The sequence below is a fragment of the Oncorhynchus keta genome, chromosome 3 (genome assembly GCF_023373465.1).
Source record: "Oncorhynchus keta strain PuntledgeMale-10-30-2019 chromosome 3, Oket_V2, whole genome shotgun sequence".
In the NCBI taxonomy this organism is placed as follows: domain Eukaryota; kingdom Metazoa; phylum Chordata; class Actinopteri; order Salmoniformes; family Salmonidae; genus Oncorhynchus; species Oncorhynchus keta.
In genome coordinates this window covers 25969875-25987769 of record NC_068423.1, presented here as the reverse complement: position 1 = coordinate 25987769, position 17895 = coordinate 25969875, and the positions used below count along the sequence as shown (strand labels likewise).

The following is a 17895-nucleotide window of genomic DNA, read 5'->3' as shown; positions in this document are numbered from 1 at the left end:
GTGTAGGGACGGCAGGTAGCCTAGTGGTTAGAGTGTAGGGACGGCAGGTAGCCTAGTGGTTAGAGTGTAGGGACGGCAGGTAGCCTAGTGGTTAGAGTGTAGGGACGGCAGGTAGCCTAGTGGTTAGAGTGTAGGGACGGCAGGTAGCCTAGTGGTTAGAGTGTAGGGACGGTAGGTAGCCTTGTGGTTAGAGCGTTGGACTAGTAACAGTTAAACTCTGTGGAGGTTATCTATTGGTTCCTATCTACACTGTGGAGGTTATCTATTGGCTCCTATCTACACTGTGGAGGTTATCTATTGGTTCCTATCTACACTGTGGAGGTTATCTATTGGTTCCTATCTACACTGTGGAGGTTATCTATTGGTTCCTATCTACACTGTGGAGGTTATCTATTGGCTCCTATCTACACTGTGCAGGTTATCTATTGGCTCCTATCTACACTGTGGAGGTTATCTATTGGCTCCTATCTACACTGTGGAGGTTATCTATTGGCTCCTATCTACACTGTGGAGGTTATCTATTGGCTCCTATCTACACTGTGGAGGTTATCTATTGGCTCCTATCTACACTGTGGAGGTTATCTATTGGCTCCTATCTACACTGTGGAGGTTATCTATTGGTTCCTATCTACACTGTGGAGGTTATCTATTGGTTCCTATCTACACTGTGGAGGTTATCTATTGGTTCCTATCTACACTGTGGAGGTTATCTATTGGTTCCTATCTACACTGTGGAGGTTATCTATTGGTTCCTATCTACACTGTGGAGGTTATCTATTGGTTCCTATCTACACTGTGGAGGTTATCTATTGGTTCCTATCTACACTGTGGAGGTTATCTATTGGTTCCTATCTACACTGTGGAGGTTATCTATTGGTTCCTATCTACACTGTGGAGGTTATCTATTGGTTCCTATCTACTCTGTGGAGGTTATCTATTGGTTCCTATCTACACTGTGGAGGTTATCTATTGGTTCCTATCTACACTGTGGAGGTTATCTATTGGTTCCTATCTACACTGGTACTTGCCAAGTTAAACAAATAAAGCTCAGAGATTTGATCTTTCAACCTGCTTTGTATTTTACCCACAACTTCTCTTCAGCATTTATTTTAGGCATAATTTCCATTCAGGGCTTTCATTATCCTGATGAATATGTGAAGCTTATTGCCTCCTCTGACCCAAACAAATGTTTTAGTGAATTTCTTTAGTCAGAAAACAAACGTTTTAGTGAACTTCTTTAGTCAGAAAACAAATGTTTTAGTGAACTTCGTTACCAATAAAACAAGGCATATGAGACAGCCCCTGATTGGTTGATAGTTTGGTTGGTTGATAAGTAATAATAATGATAATAATGATACTTTCATTCATAAAGTGCATTTCTAACACCCAAGGCACTAAAAAGACAATAATAATAATAATAAGAAGTGTTTTACCGTTTTGCCACCACTAGATGGCAGGTATGTTTCCAAGATGCAGGGAAGGTTGCTTGATTGGTGGATGTCTTTACACTTTGACTTCATCGTGATCCAATCACAGTCAACCTTCACATTGAAACGGGATAACAATATAATTTATCATTTATAAGTACGCTAGTGTAATTACAATGTAGGTACACACTATTTCTACATGGTACTACAGCCGACCTGTTAGCAGCTTGCACAATATCAACAATTTAAATAATTTCACAAAGGATATTACACGATAATCTTTTTAAGTTGGCTAACACTTAAACCTACAAACTTTTAAAAACAAATTCAGCTCACCGGGGTTGGGTTCAATTCCAGTAAATTCAGGAAGTAAACTGAAATTCCAATTCTCTTCAATGAGGAAGATTTGGAAATTGAATTTGGTTAACTTTCTGAATTGACAGGAATTTCAATGGAATGAAGGCCAAACCTGCAGCTCACAGCTCCTACTTACCCCTCTACCTCGAACAGCCAGTCAGAATGTTATGAGTCCCTAGACTAGGGGTTTTTACACTCCTCCCTCAGTAAAACTCAATGGTTGCCAAGTTACACAGAACAATGTGAACCACAACTTCATTTTTTTTTTTTTTTTACCTTTCAGTCAATTCCAAGTCTGACTGACTGTAAAGATTCTAGACTATAAGCTGCAGTGTTGATGAAAGAAAGTACTTTCTGTTCACATCTATTTTCTTATAAAAATAATAGGTCTAGTCTCCACAGACTTGTATCCGAATTGAGACTAATATTTGGTCTAGTCTCCACAGACTTGTATCCGAATTGAGACTAGTATTTGGTCTAGTCTCCACAGACTTGTATCTGAGTTGAGACTAGTATTTGGTCTGGTCTCCACAGACTTGTATCTGAGTTGAGACTAGTATTTGGCCTAGTCTCCACAGACTTGTATCTGAGTTGAGACTAGTATTTGGTCTGGTCTCCACAGACTTGTATCTGAGTTGAGACTAGTATTTGGTCTGGTCTCCACAGACTTGTATCTGAGTTGAGACTAGTATTTGGTCTAGTCTCCACAGACTTGTATCTGAGTTGAGACTAGTATTTGGTCTAGTCTCCACAGACTTGTATCTGAGTTGAGACTAGTATTTGGTCTAGTCTCCACAGACTTGTATCTGAGTTGAGACTAGTATTTGGTCTGGTCTCCACAGACTTGTATCTGAGTTGAGACTAGTATTTGGTCTGGTCTCCACAGACTTGTATCTGAGTTGAGACTAGTATTTGGTCTGGTCTCCACAGACTTGTATCTGAGTTGAGACTAGTATTTGGTCTAGTCTCCACAGACTTGTATCTGAGTTGAGACTAGTATTTGGTCTGGTCTCCACAGACTTGTATCTGAGTTGAGACTAGTATTTGGTCTAGTCTCCACAGACTTGTATCTGAGTTGAGACTAGTATTTGGTCTAGTCTCCACAGACTTGTATCTGAGTTGAGACTAGTATTTGGTCTAGTCTCCACAGACTTGTATCTGAGTTGAGACTAGTATTTGGTCTGGTCTCCACAGACTTGTATCTGAGTTGAGACTAGTATTTGGTCTGGTCTCCACAGACTAATATTTGGTCTAGTCTGTATCTGAGTTGAGACTAGTATTTGGTCTAGTCTCCACAGACTTGTATCTGAGTTGAGACTAGTATTTGGTCTGGTCTCCACAGACTTGTATCTGAGTTGAGACTAGTATTTGGTCTAGTCTCCACAGACTTGTATCTGAGTTGAGACTAGTATTTGGTCTAGTCTCCACAGACTTGTATCCGAGTTGAGACTAGTATTTGGTCTGGTCTCCACAGACTTGTATCTGAGTTGAGACTAGTATTTGGTCTGGTCTCCACAGACTTGTATCTGAGTTGAGACTAGTATTTGGTCTGGTCTCCACAGACTTGTATCCGAATTGAGACTAGTATTTGGTCTGGTCTCCACAGACTTGTATCTGAGTTGAGACTAGTATTTGGTCTGGTCTCCACAGACTTGTATCTGAGTTGAGACTAGTATTTGGTCTAGTCTCCACAGACTTGTATCTGAGTTGAGACTAGTATTTGGTCTAGTCTCCACAGACTTGTATCCGAATTGAGACTAGTATTTGGTCTGGTCTCCACAGATTTGTATCTGAGTTGAGACTAGTATTTGGTCTGGTCTCCACAGACTTGTATCTGAGTTGAGACTAGTATTTGGTCTAGTCTCCACAGACTTGTATCTGAGTTGAGACTAGTATTTGGTCTAGTCTCCACAGACTTGTATCTGAGTTGAGACTAGTATTTGGTCTAGTCTCCACAGACTTGTATCTGAGTTGAGACTAGTATTTGGTCTGGTCTCCACAGACTTGTATCTGAGTTGAGACTAGTATTTGGTCTAGTCTCCACAGACTTGTATCTGAGTTGAGACTAGTATTTGGTCTGGTCTCCACAGACTTGTATCTGAGTTGAGACTATTATTTGTCTTTGCCTACCTAGTGATGTGCCTTTGTATCATAATATGTATTACAGCCTAAGCTACCTCCAGGTAGGATGGACACTAACTATCTGCCTATAGTTCTCACATGTCCCAACAAATGTATTCAATCGGCAGATATTGTAGCCTAACAATGTGGGGGGCAACATAACTTTCTCGGGAATTAAACGAATCAGACTATTAAGCTATTCACGTCAAGAAATGCCTTAGCCGATGATATAATCCTGTATCAGCATGACATTACACAAGTGTCGTAGCAGCAATGACCGGGGTTAACTGGTCTGTTTAAGACATGTGTATATAGAGTGGTTGCCATGATACGAACAGGCCCTATTCAATAGGCCATATTCACTGGGCTGTTTAGAGCGTCCCTTCTCTCTCTCTCTCTCTCTCTAACAGCAGGCGTGTACCAATCCTCTCTGAGCAGCGCACCCGATCAGTTCTATAACAACCGTGTAAGGCCACAGGATGTCGATGCATTGGCTGTGGCTTTATAACAACAACGGGGTGATGTATCCGATACGAAAACATTAAAATACATTTCGTTCAGCTGGAAACAGAGTTGATTGACATAAGCCACTAGACATATTGATTAAATCAACGGCTTAAAGACCTAATAGCATTAATGTGTGCACTAGCCTAGGCCACTAGTGCGACTCCTTAGTAGGCTAATGCTTCGGCATTTGTCAGCGGGTGCTGTTGCACGAGAGCTCTCTGACAACCCCGATTAACACACATTCTCATAAGAAGCTTATCTAGTTAGCGCCCCAAAATGACTCAAAAGTAGCATATACAAGAAACCTTGTGAAACCTAAGCTTTCAATGACGTCTGAGCCATCGAGTCATTCTTGACTTTTGACTTGTTGATCGGGCAGAACCAATCGCCATTGGTTACAGTTGTCATCATAGCTACAGACCTTCATTCGAGGACTGGATACAGGACGATATGGCTACCATTTGGACACATAGCGGACTAGAAACTGAATTTGCCTCATTTGATTTGCATTGGGGTTTATTGATCTATTGAACTGCCAGGGTAATGTCTACACTAATGAAATAAGTCAAATGATCAGTGCATGTAGATTGAAAACATTTTTTACTTCATACAAATGGCATAAAAATGTCAGGGTAGAACGAAACATTTGAGCTGATACAACCCCCCATTTTACAGACAGTGCCAAAAAAAAACAGGTGCATCTTCTGAGAGGTGAACCCAACAACAACAACAACAACAACATAAAACGCACAAAGTAACCCTGTCGTTGCCGTTGACAGCTATTGTTCTTGGACACAAAGGTAGAGGGTCCTTGGATCGCAGGCGGCTCATGCCAACCAACGGATAAAGGCGCCTCAATAAAAACATAAGCACGTGCGAAAGAAGAGAACACGGGATTTTGACAGTGTCAACATGAAAGGCTATTCAATTCAGACATCATTAGAATTATTAGACTAGTAAAAAAAAAAAAACATTCCCATGTGTGTGGAAACAGTGTTCGCCGTGCGTAATGGTGAGCAGTGTCAGTTGATAGGCTACTAAGAATCCATATATTTTGTGTAGGCTACAATGTGCAATGTTCCTAGCTTGCCTTGTCACATCATATTAAAGTCTTATAATATGAGAAGCATTCGTCAGCAGCTTTTTAGGTGCGGAAGGGTAGATAGTTTGTCCACTTTCCCAAAAGCAGCAGCACTTTCCACCCCTTTCAGCCATTCTTTGCATTTCCTCACCACCGTCTCGTCCACATCGCCATCTTCTTCTTCGTATTCCACGTCATCGTATTTATACTGATCATTTAGTAAAGATATTTTGACTATGGTTGTAATGTCCTCTGCGTGTTCCAGATTGGCGACGGGAATGGTCGAGCTTTTGGAACCACCTTGAGTCCGTTTGGATGGAAAGACTCGCCTGTGCCGAAAGTCTACGGACACACAACCCTTCTGCTGTTTGGCCAGCATCTGTTTTTCTAAGCTGCGCTTCTGAATAACGAGAATGGCCTCCGGTGTGAGGCTCAGAGAGAATTGAATCTTCCTTTCTTCTCCTGCCTCGTCCTTTCCTATGGAACTCCGCGAGGACTGCTTACCCCGGTCCCGGTGCGTGGTGGATTCCACAGAGCTGTAAAGCGGAACGCTCTCGCACGAGTCTTGAGATTGTTTGGGTAAAGTTAGCCAGGAGCTCTTTAAACCTTCCGTCTCCTGAATCGGGAGTTTAGTTTTCTGTTGTTGGGGTTTTCGCCCCAAATTCCTCAGATTGGCCGTAGTCCAAGACTTCGAGATCTTTTCCTTCTCCGAGTCTTTTTCCTCCGTCTGTTTCTTTTTCCTGAACAGCTCTCTCCCGGGAGAAGAGATTCGTTGATGGAGATTTATCGGCGGAAAAGGCATTATTGGGATTTAAAAGTGATCCGACCACAAAAGCAACGTCTTCTATTAAACAGAATAATACTTTTAAACTCGAAGATTGTCAATAAATATACTGTATTCCAATTGCATTGTCCGATCAAGTAAAAATGAGGTATCTTGAATGCCGTAATGAGCAACAGCGCTATAATCCGTTTTGTAATTCAACTGGTGTGAAGATGTGGGTTGTCTGTTATTTATAAGGCTCGTCCGTGGGAGGCGTGTCCACGGAAAGAGAGGAAGGCACGCGACTAAACAAAGGCAACAACCGTATAAAAACAAGCGTGGCTTCTGCGGTGGCCTTTAGGATAGTGATGTCATTCATTCCACGTAGTACTTTAAATGTAACAGTATCCTTGTTGAATGTAAAAAAAAAAAAAAAAAAAAACTGAGCAATAACATGACAGTCTTACTATTCAGGGGACTGATGTTACAGGGCTGACGTCAATTCCCATTTACATTTCAGTAGAATGTTCTCCATTTTTCCATTCAGTTCATCCACTGAAATTAAAATGTAAACCCAAATACATTTGATTAAAGAAATAAAGAACACACACACAATATTGTTATAGCTATTTATAATTTACCAGTGACAAATGTCCATTTACCTCGTATGTCTGGTATAGATCCATCTGCCTTTTCTCTGTCGAAACCTGATCGATTAACGAATTAGGGATGAAGTGTATTGACTGTTTCGACATCAATAGTTTCGACATCAATTTTGAATAAATAGTGAGCAAAATTCCATTTCATTCAGAGGTATAATATTGTTTTCAGAGGCTCAAAGCGTATTCTCTCAAAGGGTGTGCTGCAATACGTTCTGTCAGGGTCTTAGTTAAACCCCTGGACATATGGACATATTACCTCAATGATCTCAACTAACCTGTACCCCCGCACACTCCTTTGCACCCCAGTATCTCTACTTGCACATTCATCTTCTGCACATCTACCATTCCAGTGTTTAATTGCTATATTGTAATTATTTCGCCTCCATGGCCTATTTATTGCCTTAACTCCCTTATCTTACCTCATTTGCACACACTGTATATAGACTTTTTCTATTGTGTTATTGACTGTGTTTGTTTATTCCATGTGTAACTCTGTGTTGTTGTTTGTGTCGCTTTATCTTGGCCAGGTCGCAGTTGTAAATGAGAACTTGTTCTCAACTAGCCTACCTGGTTAAATAAAGGTGTTCTCAACTAGCCTACCTGGTTAAATAAAGGTGTTCTCAACTAGCCTACCTGGTTAAATAAAGGTGTTCTCAACTAGCCTACCTGGTTAAATAAAGGTGTTCTCAACTAGCCTACCTGGTTAAATAAAGGTGTTCTCAACTAGCCTACCTGGTTAAATAAAGGTGTTCTCAACTAGCCTACCTGGTTAAATAAAGGTGTTCTCAACTAGCCTACCTGGTTAAATAAAGGTGTTCTCAACTAGCCTACCTGGTTAAATAAAGGTGTTCTCAACTAGCCTACCTTGTTAAATAAAGGTGTTCTCAACTAGCCTACCTGGTTAAATAAAGGTGTTCTCAACTAGCCTACCTGGTTAAATAAAGGTGTTCTCAACTAGCCTACCTGGTTAAATAAAGGTGTTCTCAACTAGCCTACCTGGTTAAATAAAGGTGTTCTCAACTAGCCTACCTGGTTAAATAAAGGTGTTCTCAACTAGCCTACCTGGTTAAATAAAGGTGTTCTCAACTAGCCTACCTGGTTAAATAAAGGTGTTCTCAACTGGCCTACCTGGTTAAATAAAGCTGTTCTCAACTAGCCTACCTGGTTAAATAAAGGTGTTCTCAACTAGCCTACCTGGTTAAATAAAGGTGTTCTCAACTAGCCTACCTGGTTAAATAAAGGTGTTCTCAACTAGCCTACCTGGTTAAATAAAGGTGTTCTCAACTAGCCTACCTGGTTAAATAAAGGTGTTCTCAACTAGCCTACCTGGTTAAATAAAGGTGTTCTCAACTAGCCTACCTGGTTAAATAAAGGTGTTCTCAACTAGCCTACCTGGTTAAATAAAGGTGTTCTCAACTAGCCTACCTGGTTAAATAAAGGTGTTCTCAACTAGCCTACCTGGTTAAATTGTTCTCAACTAGCCTACCTGGTTAAATAAAGTTTCTCAACTAGCCTACCTGGTTAAATAAAGGTGTTCTCAACTAGCCTACCTGGTTAAATAAAGGTGTTCTCAACTAGTCTACCTGGTTAAATAAAGGTGTTCTCAACTAGCCTACCTGGTTAAATAAAGGTGTTCTCAACTAGCCTACCTGGTTAAATAAAGGTGTTCTCAACTAGCCTACCTGGTTAAATAAAGGTGTTCTCAACTAGCCTACCTGGTTAAATAAAGGTGTTCTCAACTAGCCTACCTGGTTAAATAAAGGTGTTCTCAACTAGCCTACCTGGTTAAATAAAGGTGTTCTCAACTAGCCTACCTGGTTAAATAAAGGTGTTCTCAACTAGCCTACCTGGTTAAATAAATGTGTTCTCAACTAGCCTACCTGGTTAAATAAAGGTGTTCTCAACTGGCCTACCTGGTTAAATAAAGGTGTTCTCAACTAGCCTACCTGGTTAAATAAAGGTCAAATAAAATAACACTAAAATAAACACGGACTCGGTACCGGTAACCCCTGTATTTAGCCTCGTTATTGTTATTTTATTGTGTTACTTAAAACATATTTTTTTTGTTTTGTGTAGTTAGTAAATATTTTCTCGTAACTCGTATTTTTCTTAAAACTGCATTGTTGGTTAAGGGCTTGTAAGTAAGCATTTCACGGTAAAGTTGTATTCGGCACGTGACAAATAACGTTTGCTTTTATAGGGACCATTTTTGGTATGTAACCATTGATTGACTAATATAACTTATTAGTTATATGCTCACGAGCATAGTTTAAGTTTTGGTTCTGCTGGGGTATGACAGTTAAACAAAACATGATTAAAACTATAATTTTGATATAATGGATTGTCAGACCTTGCATCCGTTAACTCTGTCTATGAATTTGAGACTGGTTACATTTCTCCATCCCTCAGCTTTTTACTCAAAACAGTGGCGGGGATTAGGATTGTTGTTGTTTCAACAGCTGATTGGCCCTTTAATTCTATGCCCATTGGCTTCTCACATATATTGTATCTGTAATAGCCAGTCCTACACACTGTTTTGTTTTCCATTTTGTGTGAATCATTTCTCAATTATAAAAAGGTACATTGTTTGGCTATTTCTAGTAATATGTGAGCAGAACCGACTTTGAGCGAGACCAGCAGTAGAGATTCAGAACAAACATTCAGAACAAGTCATGATCACAATACAAGACAACGAGTAATGATTTGCCTAGTTAAATAAAATAAAAAACTAATAAATACAATACAAATAATAATTTAGCACAGAAATGTTCTTTATTTACTTAACTGTCACTAACCACATACAGCAGATAAAAAAAGCTGATGATCGCACAAGTTTAAACATGGAAAGACAGTCTGGCTGGGGTGGGTGGGGTCACAAACCTGATTACTGTATTGAGTTGAGATTTTTTCTCTCTTGTCCTCCTAGTCAACATCTTCATGCACATTCACTCTCAAAGAAGCTAAACGAAACAAACAACTGTCCTTCCTCTATCCCAAAGAAAGGAAATGGTATAAACCAACGGGATATCTCACCAGATCAAGGGGTTTGGTTCAAACCAACGGGATATCTCACCAGATCAAGGGGTTTGGTTCAAACCAACGGGATATCTCACCAGATCAAGGGGTTTGGTTCAAACCAACGGGATATCTCACCAGATCAAGGGGTTTGGTTCAAACCAACGGGAGATCTCACCAGATCAAGGGGTTTGGTTCAAACCAACGGGAGATCTCACCAGATCAAGGGGTTTGGTTCAAACCAACGGGATATCTCACCAGATCAAGGGGTTTGGTTCAAACCAACGGGATATCTCACCAGATCAAGGGGTTTGGTTCAAACCAATGGGAGATCTCACCAGATCAAGGGGTTTGGTTCAAACCAACGGGATATCTCACCAGATCAAGGGGTTTGGTTCAAACCAATGGGAGATCTCACCAGATCAAGGGGTTTGGTTCAAACCAACGGGATATCTCACCAGATCAAGGGGTTTGGTTCAAACCAACGGGATATCTCACCAGATCAAGGGGTGTGTTGTTTTGTTCTCAAAGTCATCATAATTGAATGGACAAAAACAGACTCACATTCACAACAACAACACAAAAATTGGTCCTCCAACCAAAGAAAGGACACAAATAGAGATGTAGGTTTCCTCCCTCTCCCAGATGACTCTGATAGTCACAGTGAGCCTAAAGCTTAGCTGAACCCCCTGCCAAGCAAAGTCCCTGTAAATGAGTCCCAAATGGTGCCCTATTCCCTATATAGTGCACTACTTTACACCATGGCACGAAGAGTATCCCATCGGGTTCTGGTCAAAAGTAGTGCACCATATAGCGAATAGGGTGCCATCCATTTGTGATGCATACTGGAACTAGTGCTACTGAAAGGAGATGTATTTTTATATTAAAAGCCTGATCCATGATCACACTACTAATGAAACGTTGTTATAGAATTCCATAAAGACTGGGTATGTGCTGGGCAAACACCATCGGCATTGATCACGTACTCCCCATGATAAAGTATGGCTCAACATAGAAACATATGAGGTTCTATGCTCAGATAGATGTCATCCCTAAAGAACCTCTATTAAACTATGAACCTTTACGGTTCCTTATATAGAACCCCAAGCAAACATTTGTTCCGAGTGTATAAAGAAAGCACCTCGAGAGGGATGTTTAAAAACCTGTGTGTTAGGTCGAGTAGAGCTACGTAAGAAGCGAACAGGATATGTCTAAGAGTACCACACGAAATAACACAAAAGATTTATGACACATCTTAAAGGTTTGTTGTTGTTTTTCTTAAAAGAGCAAATGAAGCATCTCTCCTCACCCAGAGCTTTCTCTCTTTGTTGTGGGTTAAGGCCACTCATTGTATTGGGCCGTGGGTCTAATCCAGGAAAAATCCCCTCCTCCCCTTTAAACCATATCACCTCTGACAGGAGAGGCGTGGAGGCAGACCGACCAGGGTGTCCTGTGACACTACCGTCTGAAATCCCTCATTACCATAATGGACCATGTGACCATGGATGCTCCCGTTGGGAATACGGAGAGGAGGAGCAGAGGGGTAATTCCTAGTTCCTGTGGTTGTCGTAGCAACCACATCCTCCTTTCAGAATCCCATCCAGAGGGCTCCAGTTGTTTAGATTTAGAATTAACCACACAATGCCCACATGACAATAGCATTGGTCCCAAATCTGTTTTCTCTTCCCGTCCTTGCCATATATATATTTATTGTGACAATGACCATAGACGTTGTGAAGACAGCACAAACGGCTAGAGATGGGACCAGGCGGTAGTGTAGTAGGTAATTAGGTTAAGATTACACAGAACAGAAGGATGGAAGTGAATGAGTCAGAAGGTTTCAACTGCATCTTAACGAGAGAAACAAAGAGAGCTCATTACCAGGCAATTGGGGCTTTGAGCTGAAGGAGTAAGAGAGATGATGCATGTCACTCACTGCACACATGTTGATCTGGGTCTTGTTCAATTGGCATCAAACGGAAGAAAACATACTGAAATGGAGAGGGATTTGTCCTATAAGAAATGTCATTTTTTTTTCTCCCCAGTTGCAAAGCATTGTGAAACATTTTGCACTAATGAACACAAGCCAGTGGTACAGTAGCTCCTTTCCCTTTGTTGTCCTTGGCTGAGAAAAGCCAAGAGAGGGATGTGGGTTTAATGTGATGTGATCGTCTGTCTGTCGCCCCAGGCAGGGCACGCCAGGATACTGTAGTTATCCATTAAGAATTTAGTAACATAACACAATTTGAGTCTAATCAGCCACATTACTTACATGTCACTGACTTGGACACATGGGAGATACAATGTGTTTCAAGGAATCACTCACATACGCATGGTTGCGCACACACACACACGCACACACGCACGCACACACACACACACACACACGCACACACACACACACACACGCACACACACACACGCACACACACACGCGTGTCTTCTGCATTTTAGGAAATGAAAAACACACTCTAAAAACATAGAAAACATTTAAGCGTGACACCAACATTTAAACGAAAATTCCACCCATAAACTATCTTTTGGTATTTGTTTCATTAGTCCATTGTTGACACTGACCTAAAAATGTTTTGCGCGTCAGCAATCAAGTTTTCAAGATATGTAACTTTTAAAATACAGAAATCATCCCTGTATGATGCATTTGGCATCATACGATGCTGCGTTTTACATATCTTGAAAACTTGATTGCTGATGAGCAAAACATTTTTAGGACTATGACAACAAAGAAACAAAGAAAAACAAATACCAAAATATAGTTTATGGGTGGAATTTTCCTTTAAGGCCGAACTACGTTGGAGAGCAGTTTCAAAATGAAAACATTTCTTCATTTTATTCATCAAAAAAATAGACAAGTCATATTCCATTCTTCTGAAGACGGAAAACTTACGTTAAAATATCATCAAATCGTATTGTCATGAGACAAAATACAAAGTAGAAAAAGGTAAGGCATTGAGTTGTATTTTCAGTTTTACAACCATTATATTGTAAAATGTCTATAGGTCTTTCTCTGCTCTGAACGAAATAAGATATAAAATAGGTCTACTTGCAGGATAGGGGTCAATTCGAATTGAAGGCAGTCAATTCAAGAAATAAACTTAACTTCCAATTCAAGAATTGGAAAAAAAAAAGAAGCATATTTTAATGACTTCTCAATAAACTGACAGGTAAAAGCTATTTATTTTGAGAGTTGTAAAATGTTTTCATTTTAAAATTCAAAGTCACTTCCTGAATTGACTGCCTTCAATTCCACTTGACCCCAATCCTGTCTTTTTTGGATGATACATAACTTAAAAAATTATTAAATATTTGAATTTCAAGCATGCATATCTCTCTCTCTCTCTCTCTCTCTCTCTCTCTCTCTCTCTCTCTCTCTCTCTCTCTCTCTCTCTCTCTCTCTCTCTCTCTCTCTCTCTCAACAGAAGCATAAACACACTTTAAACGACAGACACAATCTGAGAGTAACAAATAAACAAAAGGTTAAATAAGCATCAATCAGGGTTCAGGAAGTAAACCAATTCCGAATTTCAGTCCACTTCCTGAATTAACTGAATTGAAAAGGAATTGACCCCAACCCTGATAACTATAATATGAATAAACATTAGTTTCAGATAACTGCTAACATGATATTATACAACTATTGGAAATATTAATGATTCACAGTATCAAAACAGCAATGAAAATGAAAAATACAAATACAAAATATCTCTCCGTTGTCTTTGCATGTTTGGGACCGGTCTCGTGATTTCATAGTATTTGAACCCAGACCCGGGAGAGCACTGTCCGTTCTCTAACTCAGACAACTGTTGAAAACCTTTATCACTGCATCTCTGGAGAAAAAGGAGAAGACAGGAGGAGAACAGAAGGGGAGAATAGGTCATACATGACAACAATATCAATCTTTATGATCAATACAACATAGTAGGTTCTCGCTGTTATCTGATGCAGTAGGTTCTCTGTTATCTGATACAGTAGGTTATATATGCTGCCTGATACAGTAGGTTCTCTGTTATCTGATACAGTAGATTCTCTGTTATCTGATACAGTAGGTTCTCTTTTAATACAGTATCTGGTTATATCTGTTATCTGGTTATATCTGTTGTCTGATGCAGTTATACAGTAGGTTCTATCTGCTGAGTTATCTGATACAGTAGGTTATATCTGTTGTCTGATACAGTAGGTTATATCTCTCTTAATACAGTAGGTTATATCTGTTATCTGATACAGTAGGTTATATCTGCTGTCTGATACAGTAGGTTATATCTGTTGTCTGATACAGTAGGTTATATCTGTTGTCTGATACAGTAGGTTATATCTGTTGTCTGATACAGTAGGTTATATCTGTTGTCTGATACAGTAGGTTATATCTGCTGTCTGATACAGTAGGTTATATCTGTTGTCTGATACAGTAGGTTATATCTGTTGTCTGATACAGTAGGTTATATCTGTTGTCTGATACAGTAGGTTATATCTGTTGTCTGATACAGTAGGTTATATCTGCTGCCTGATACAGTAGGTTATATCTGTTATCTGATACAGTAGGTTATATCTGTTGTCTGATACAGTAGGTTATATCTGTTGTCTGATACAGTAGGTTATATCTGTTGTCTGATACAGTAGGTTATATCTGTTGTCTGATACAGTAGGTTATATCTGTTGTCTGATACAGTAGGTTATATCTGTTGTCTGATACAGTAGGTTATATCTGTTGTCTGATACAGTAGGTTATATCTGTTGTCTGATACAGTAGGTTATATCTGTTATCTGATACAGTAGGTTATATCTGTTGTCTGATACAGTAGGTTATATCTGTTATCTGATACAGTAGGTTATATCTGCTGTCTGATACAGTAGGTTATATCTGCTGTCTGATACAGTAGGTTATATCTGTTGTCTGATACAGTAGGTTATATCTGTTGTCTGATACAGTAGGTTATATCTGTTGTCTGATACAGTAGGTTATATCTGTTATCTGATACAGTAGGTTATATCTGCTGCCTGATACAGTAGGTTATATCTGAATCATTTGCCTGAACAAAAACAACAAAATAATGATGAAAGTAATAGTTATAATTCAGTCATTTATTTAGATGGTTTTCGTACCCACCACAGGCCTTTTACCTTGCTGATAACAATTCCCGTATATATATCTCATCTGGAAAGTTGCTACTACAGTATCGCTATTAAATCAATACATCAATCCTTTGTTGTTTTGGGCGTGGCTCATGCATATTTAATGATGTTTTGGCGGGAAAGTGACGCCCCCCCACCCCCCTTAACACTCCAGGTATTGGAATGATGAAGCGTCACAACCATGAATCGCCATGGCAACAGCAGAAAACGGTCCCCTCCTCCATCCCTCTCTTCCACCCCCCCCCCATTCTTTCTTCCTCTGTGTCAACTGCTCTCTCTCTATCCCTATCCATGTGTTGCTAAGCAGACTTCACTTTCCCGCCACCCTCAACAGCTACTGGAGGAGAGGTGAAGCTGAACCAGCTAAGGTTAAAAGGAGAGAGGGAGGGATTAATCATAACACAGACAGACAGACAGACAGAGAGAGAGAGAGACAGAGACAGAGAGACAGAGAGAGAGACAGAGACAGAGAGACAGAGAGAGAGACAGAGAGAGACAGAGAGAGAGAGAGGAGGCACAAGATGGCTGGTGGAAAAGACTGGTGACGCTCATTGTGATTCTCTGATTTGCAGTGAGCTCACCCCCCTTCACATAAAGACACACTGCCCCGTATACACACCTCCTTCCCATCTTTCCTCTACAATGAAAGCAACACACCGCTATTTTAGCACCCGGCTTCCTAAAAACACACCACATAAATAAATGATAATTAACTGAAATGATGAAACACCGGCGCAACACACTACTCCAGGATACCCCAGATAAACCGCACCTTAAATAGCTCCTTATTGCCTAGGATAACCTATGGGACCTGGTCAAAAGGAGTGCACTAAATAGGGAATAGGGGGCCGTTTAGAACACAACCCATAGTAGTAACATTACATTTAAGTCATTTAGCAGACGCTCTTATCCAGAGCGACTCCCCAGCTGAAGTTTAGAAAGAGCAGATGCAGCAGGTTTAACCAGGGACTTGGGAGAGCCTCCCCCGAGAGGGGATATATATATACCTATATATAGTATCAACACAGTAAAACACATTAAAGGATCAGCTTGGGCTACATTAGTGTTGGGAGTGATGATGTGGTCAACACAGACCAACACCAAAGTTAGCATGACGGACCACACAGACTGGAGACGGGAGGTAGTACTGTGGAATTAGAGGTAGTACTGTGGAATTAGAGGTAGTACTGTGGAATTAGAGGTAGTACTGTGGAATTAGAGGTAGTACTGTGGAATTAGGGGAAGTACTGTGGAAGTACTGTGGAAGTAGGGGAAGTACTGTGGATTTAGAGGAAGTACTGTGGATTTAGAGGAAGTACTGTGGAAGTAGGGGAAGTACTGTGGAATTAGGGGTTAATTTCTGTAAATAACAATTTAGAATGGTAACTCAAATAAATCATGCATTATGTTATGCAAAGGGAAACGGCACCAGTTGGGATGTGGGTTAACCCTAGCTGTCAATGCAACAAAAAAAATGACTTTTAACTGCCTCACCTGGTTAAATAAAGGTAATTTCAAATAAATAAAGGTGGATATTACGTTCGAAAGGGAATACTTTAAAACATCCCATAATCTAAATATTACTAAGCCTGCGTAATAACAAATGAAAACACCAGTCTAAATGAAAACAGAACACCAGTCTAAATGAAAACAGAACACCAGTCTAAATGAAAACAACAGAGAGCACCAGCCTAAATGAAAACAACAGAGAGCACCAGCCTAAATGAAAACAACAGAGAGCACCAGTCTAAATGAAAACAACAGAGAGCACCAGTCTAAATGAAAACAACAGAGAGCACCAGTCCTAAATGAAAACAACAGAAGCACCTCTAAATTTAAACAACAGAGAGCACCAGTCCTAAATGAAAACAACAGAGAGCAAGTCCTAAATGAAAACAACAGAGAGCACCAGTCCTAAATGAAAACAACAGAGCGCAAGTCCTAAATGAAATTAACAGAGAGCAAGTCCTAAATGAAAACGACAGAGAGCACCAGTCTAAATGAAAACAACAGAGAGCACCAGTCTAAATGAAAACAACAGAGAACACCAGTCTAAATGAAGTAGGGCAAGTACTAAAATTAGGGAGCACCAGTCTAAATGAAAACAGAGAACACCAGTCTAAATGAAAACAGAGAGAAGTAAATGAAAACAACAGAGAAGTACCAGTCTAAATGAAAACAACAGAGCACCAGTCTAAATGAAAACAACAGAGAGCACCAGTCTAAATGAAAACAACAGAGAGCAAGTCTAAATGAAAACAACAGAAGCACCAGGAAATAAAACAACAGAGTACTGTGGAATGAAAACAGAGAGAGCACTGTGGAATTAAAACAACAGGCAAGTAAATGAAAAACAGAGAGCAAGTCTAAATGAAAACAACAGAGAGCACCAGTACTGTGGAATTTAGAGAACACCAGTCTAAATGAAAACAACAGAGAGCACCAGTCTAAATGAAAACAGAGAACACCAGTCTAAATGAAAACAACAGAATGCACCAGTCTAAATAAAACAACAGAGAACATTAGTTAAATGAAAACAACAGAGAGCACCAGTTGGGATGAAAACAACAGAGCACCAGTCAAATGAAAACAAAAAGACTTTTAACTGAAAACAACAGAGAGCACCAGTTAAATAAAGGTCATTTAAAATAAAACAAAGGTGAGCACCAGTCTAAATGAAAACAAAACATCCAGTCTAAATATTACTCAAGCCTGCACAAATGAAAACAGTCTAAATGAAAACAGAACACCAGTCTAAATGAAAACAGAGAGCACCAGTCTAAATGAAAACAGAGAACACCAGTCTAAATGAAA

General features: G+C 39.9%; 3 protein-coding genes and 1 long non-coding RNA gene across 6 annotated transcripts in view; 1 reads left to right on the top strand and 3 right to left on the bottom strand.

Annotated features, from left to right (window-relative positions):
• The window catches only part of si:ch211-130h14.4 (uncharacterized), a 48335-nt gene extending 46396 nt beyond the window's left edge, over positions 1-1939 (bottom strand). Inside the window, exons 1-2 of the mRNA XM_052494207.1 lie at positions 1921-1939; positions 1434-1541 (exon numbers count right to left, since the gene is read on the bottom strand). Coding sequence (XP_052350167.1) covers positions 1434-1520 — 87 coding nt within the window. The 5' untranslated portion in view covers positions 1521-1541; positions 1921-1939. The remainder of the gene's footprint in view (positions 1-1433; positions 1542-1920) is intronic.
• A 3056-nt stretch (positions 1940-4995) lies between these two features.
• On the bottom strand, positions 4996-6495 carry prr18 (proline rich 18). Its single transcript, XM_035753319.2, has one exon. The coding sequence runs from the start codon at positions 6293-6295 to the stop codon at positions 5546-5548; it is 750 nt and encodes a 249-aa protein (XP_035609212.1). The 5' UTR covers positions 6296-6495; the 3' UTR covers positions 4996-5545.
• Positions 6496-13274: 6779 nt separating this feature from the next.
• Positions 13275-17895, bottom strand: part of sft2d1 (SFT2 domain containing 1) — a 49037-nt gene continuing 44416 nt past the window's right edge. Inside the window, exon 8 of the mRNA XM_052494410.1 lies at positions 13275-13778. Coding sequence (XP_052350370.1) covers positions 13739-13778 — 40 coding nt within the window. The 3' untranslated portion in view covers positions 13275-13738. The remainder of the gene's footprint in view (positions 13779-17895) is intronic.
• Positions 14158-15284, top strand: LOC127915170 (uncharacterized). Of its 3 annotated transcripts, none has more exons than XR_008090431.1 (3): positions 14158-14308; positions 14361-14438; positions 14491-15284. It is a non-coding gene; the product is annotated as an uncharacterized LOC127915170 (long non-coding RNA). The 3 variants fall into 3 exon arrangements; XR_008090430.1 differs by lacking the exon at positions 14158-14308 and having other exon boundaries at positions 14325-14438; positions 14491-14698; positions 14829-15284; XR_008090432.1 differs by lacking the exon at positions 14158-14308 and having other exon boundaries at positions 14325-14438; positions 14491-14724; positions 14803-15284.

Bases quoted from the DNA above. Each gene is read 5' to 3' on its own strand.
- prr18 (XM_035753319.2), bottom strand. From the start codon at position 6,295: ATGCCTTTTCCGCCGATAAATCTCCATCAACGAATCTCTTCTCCCGGG.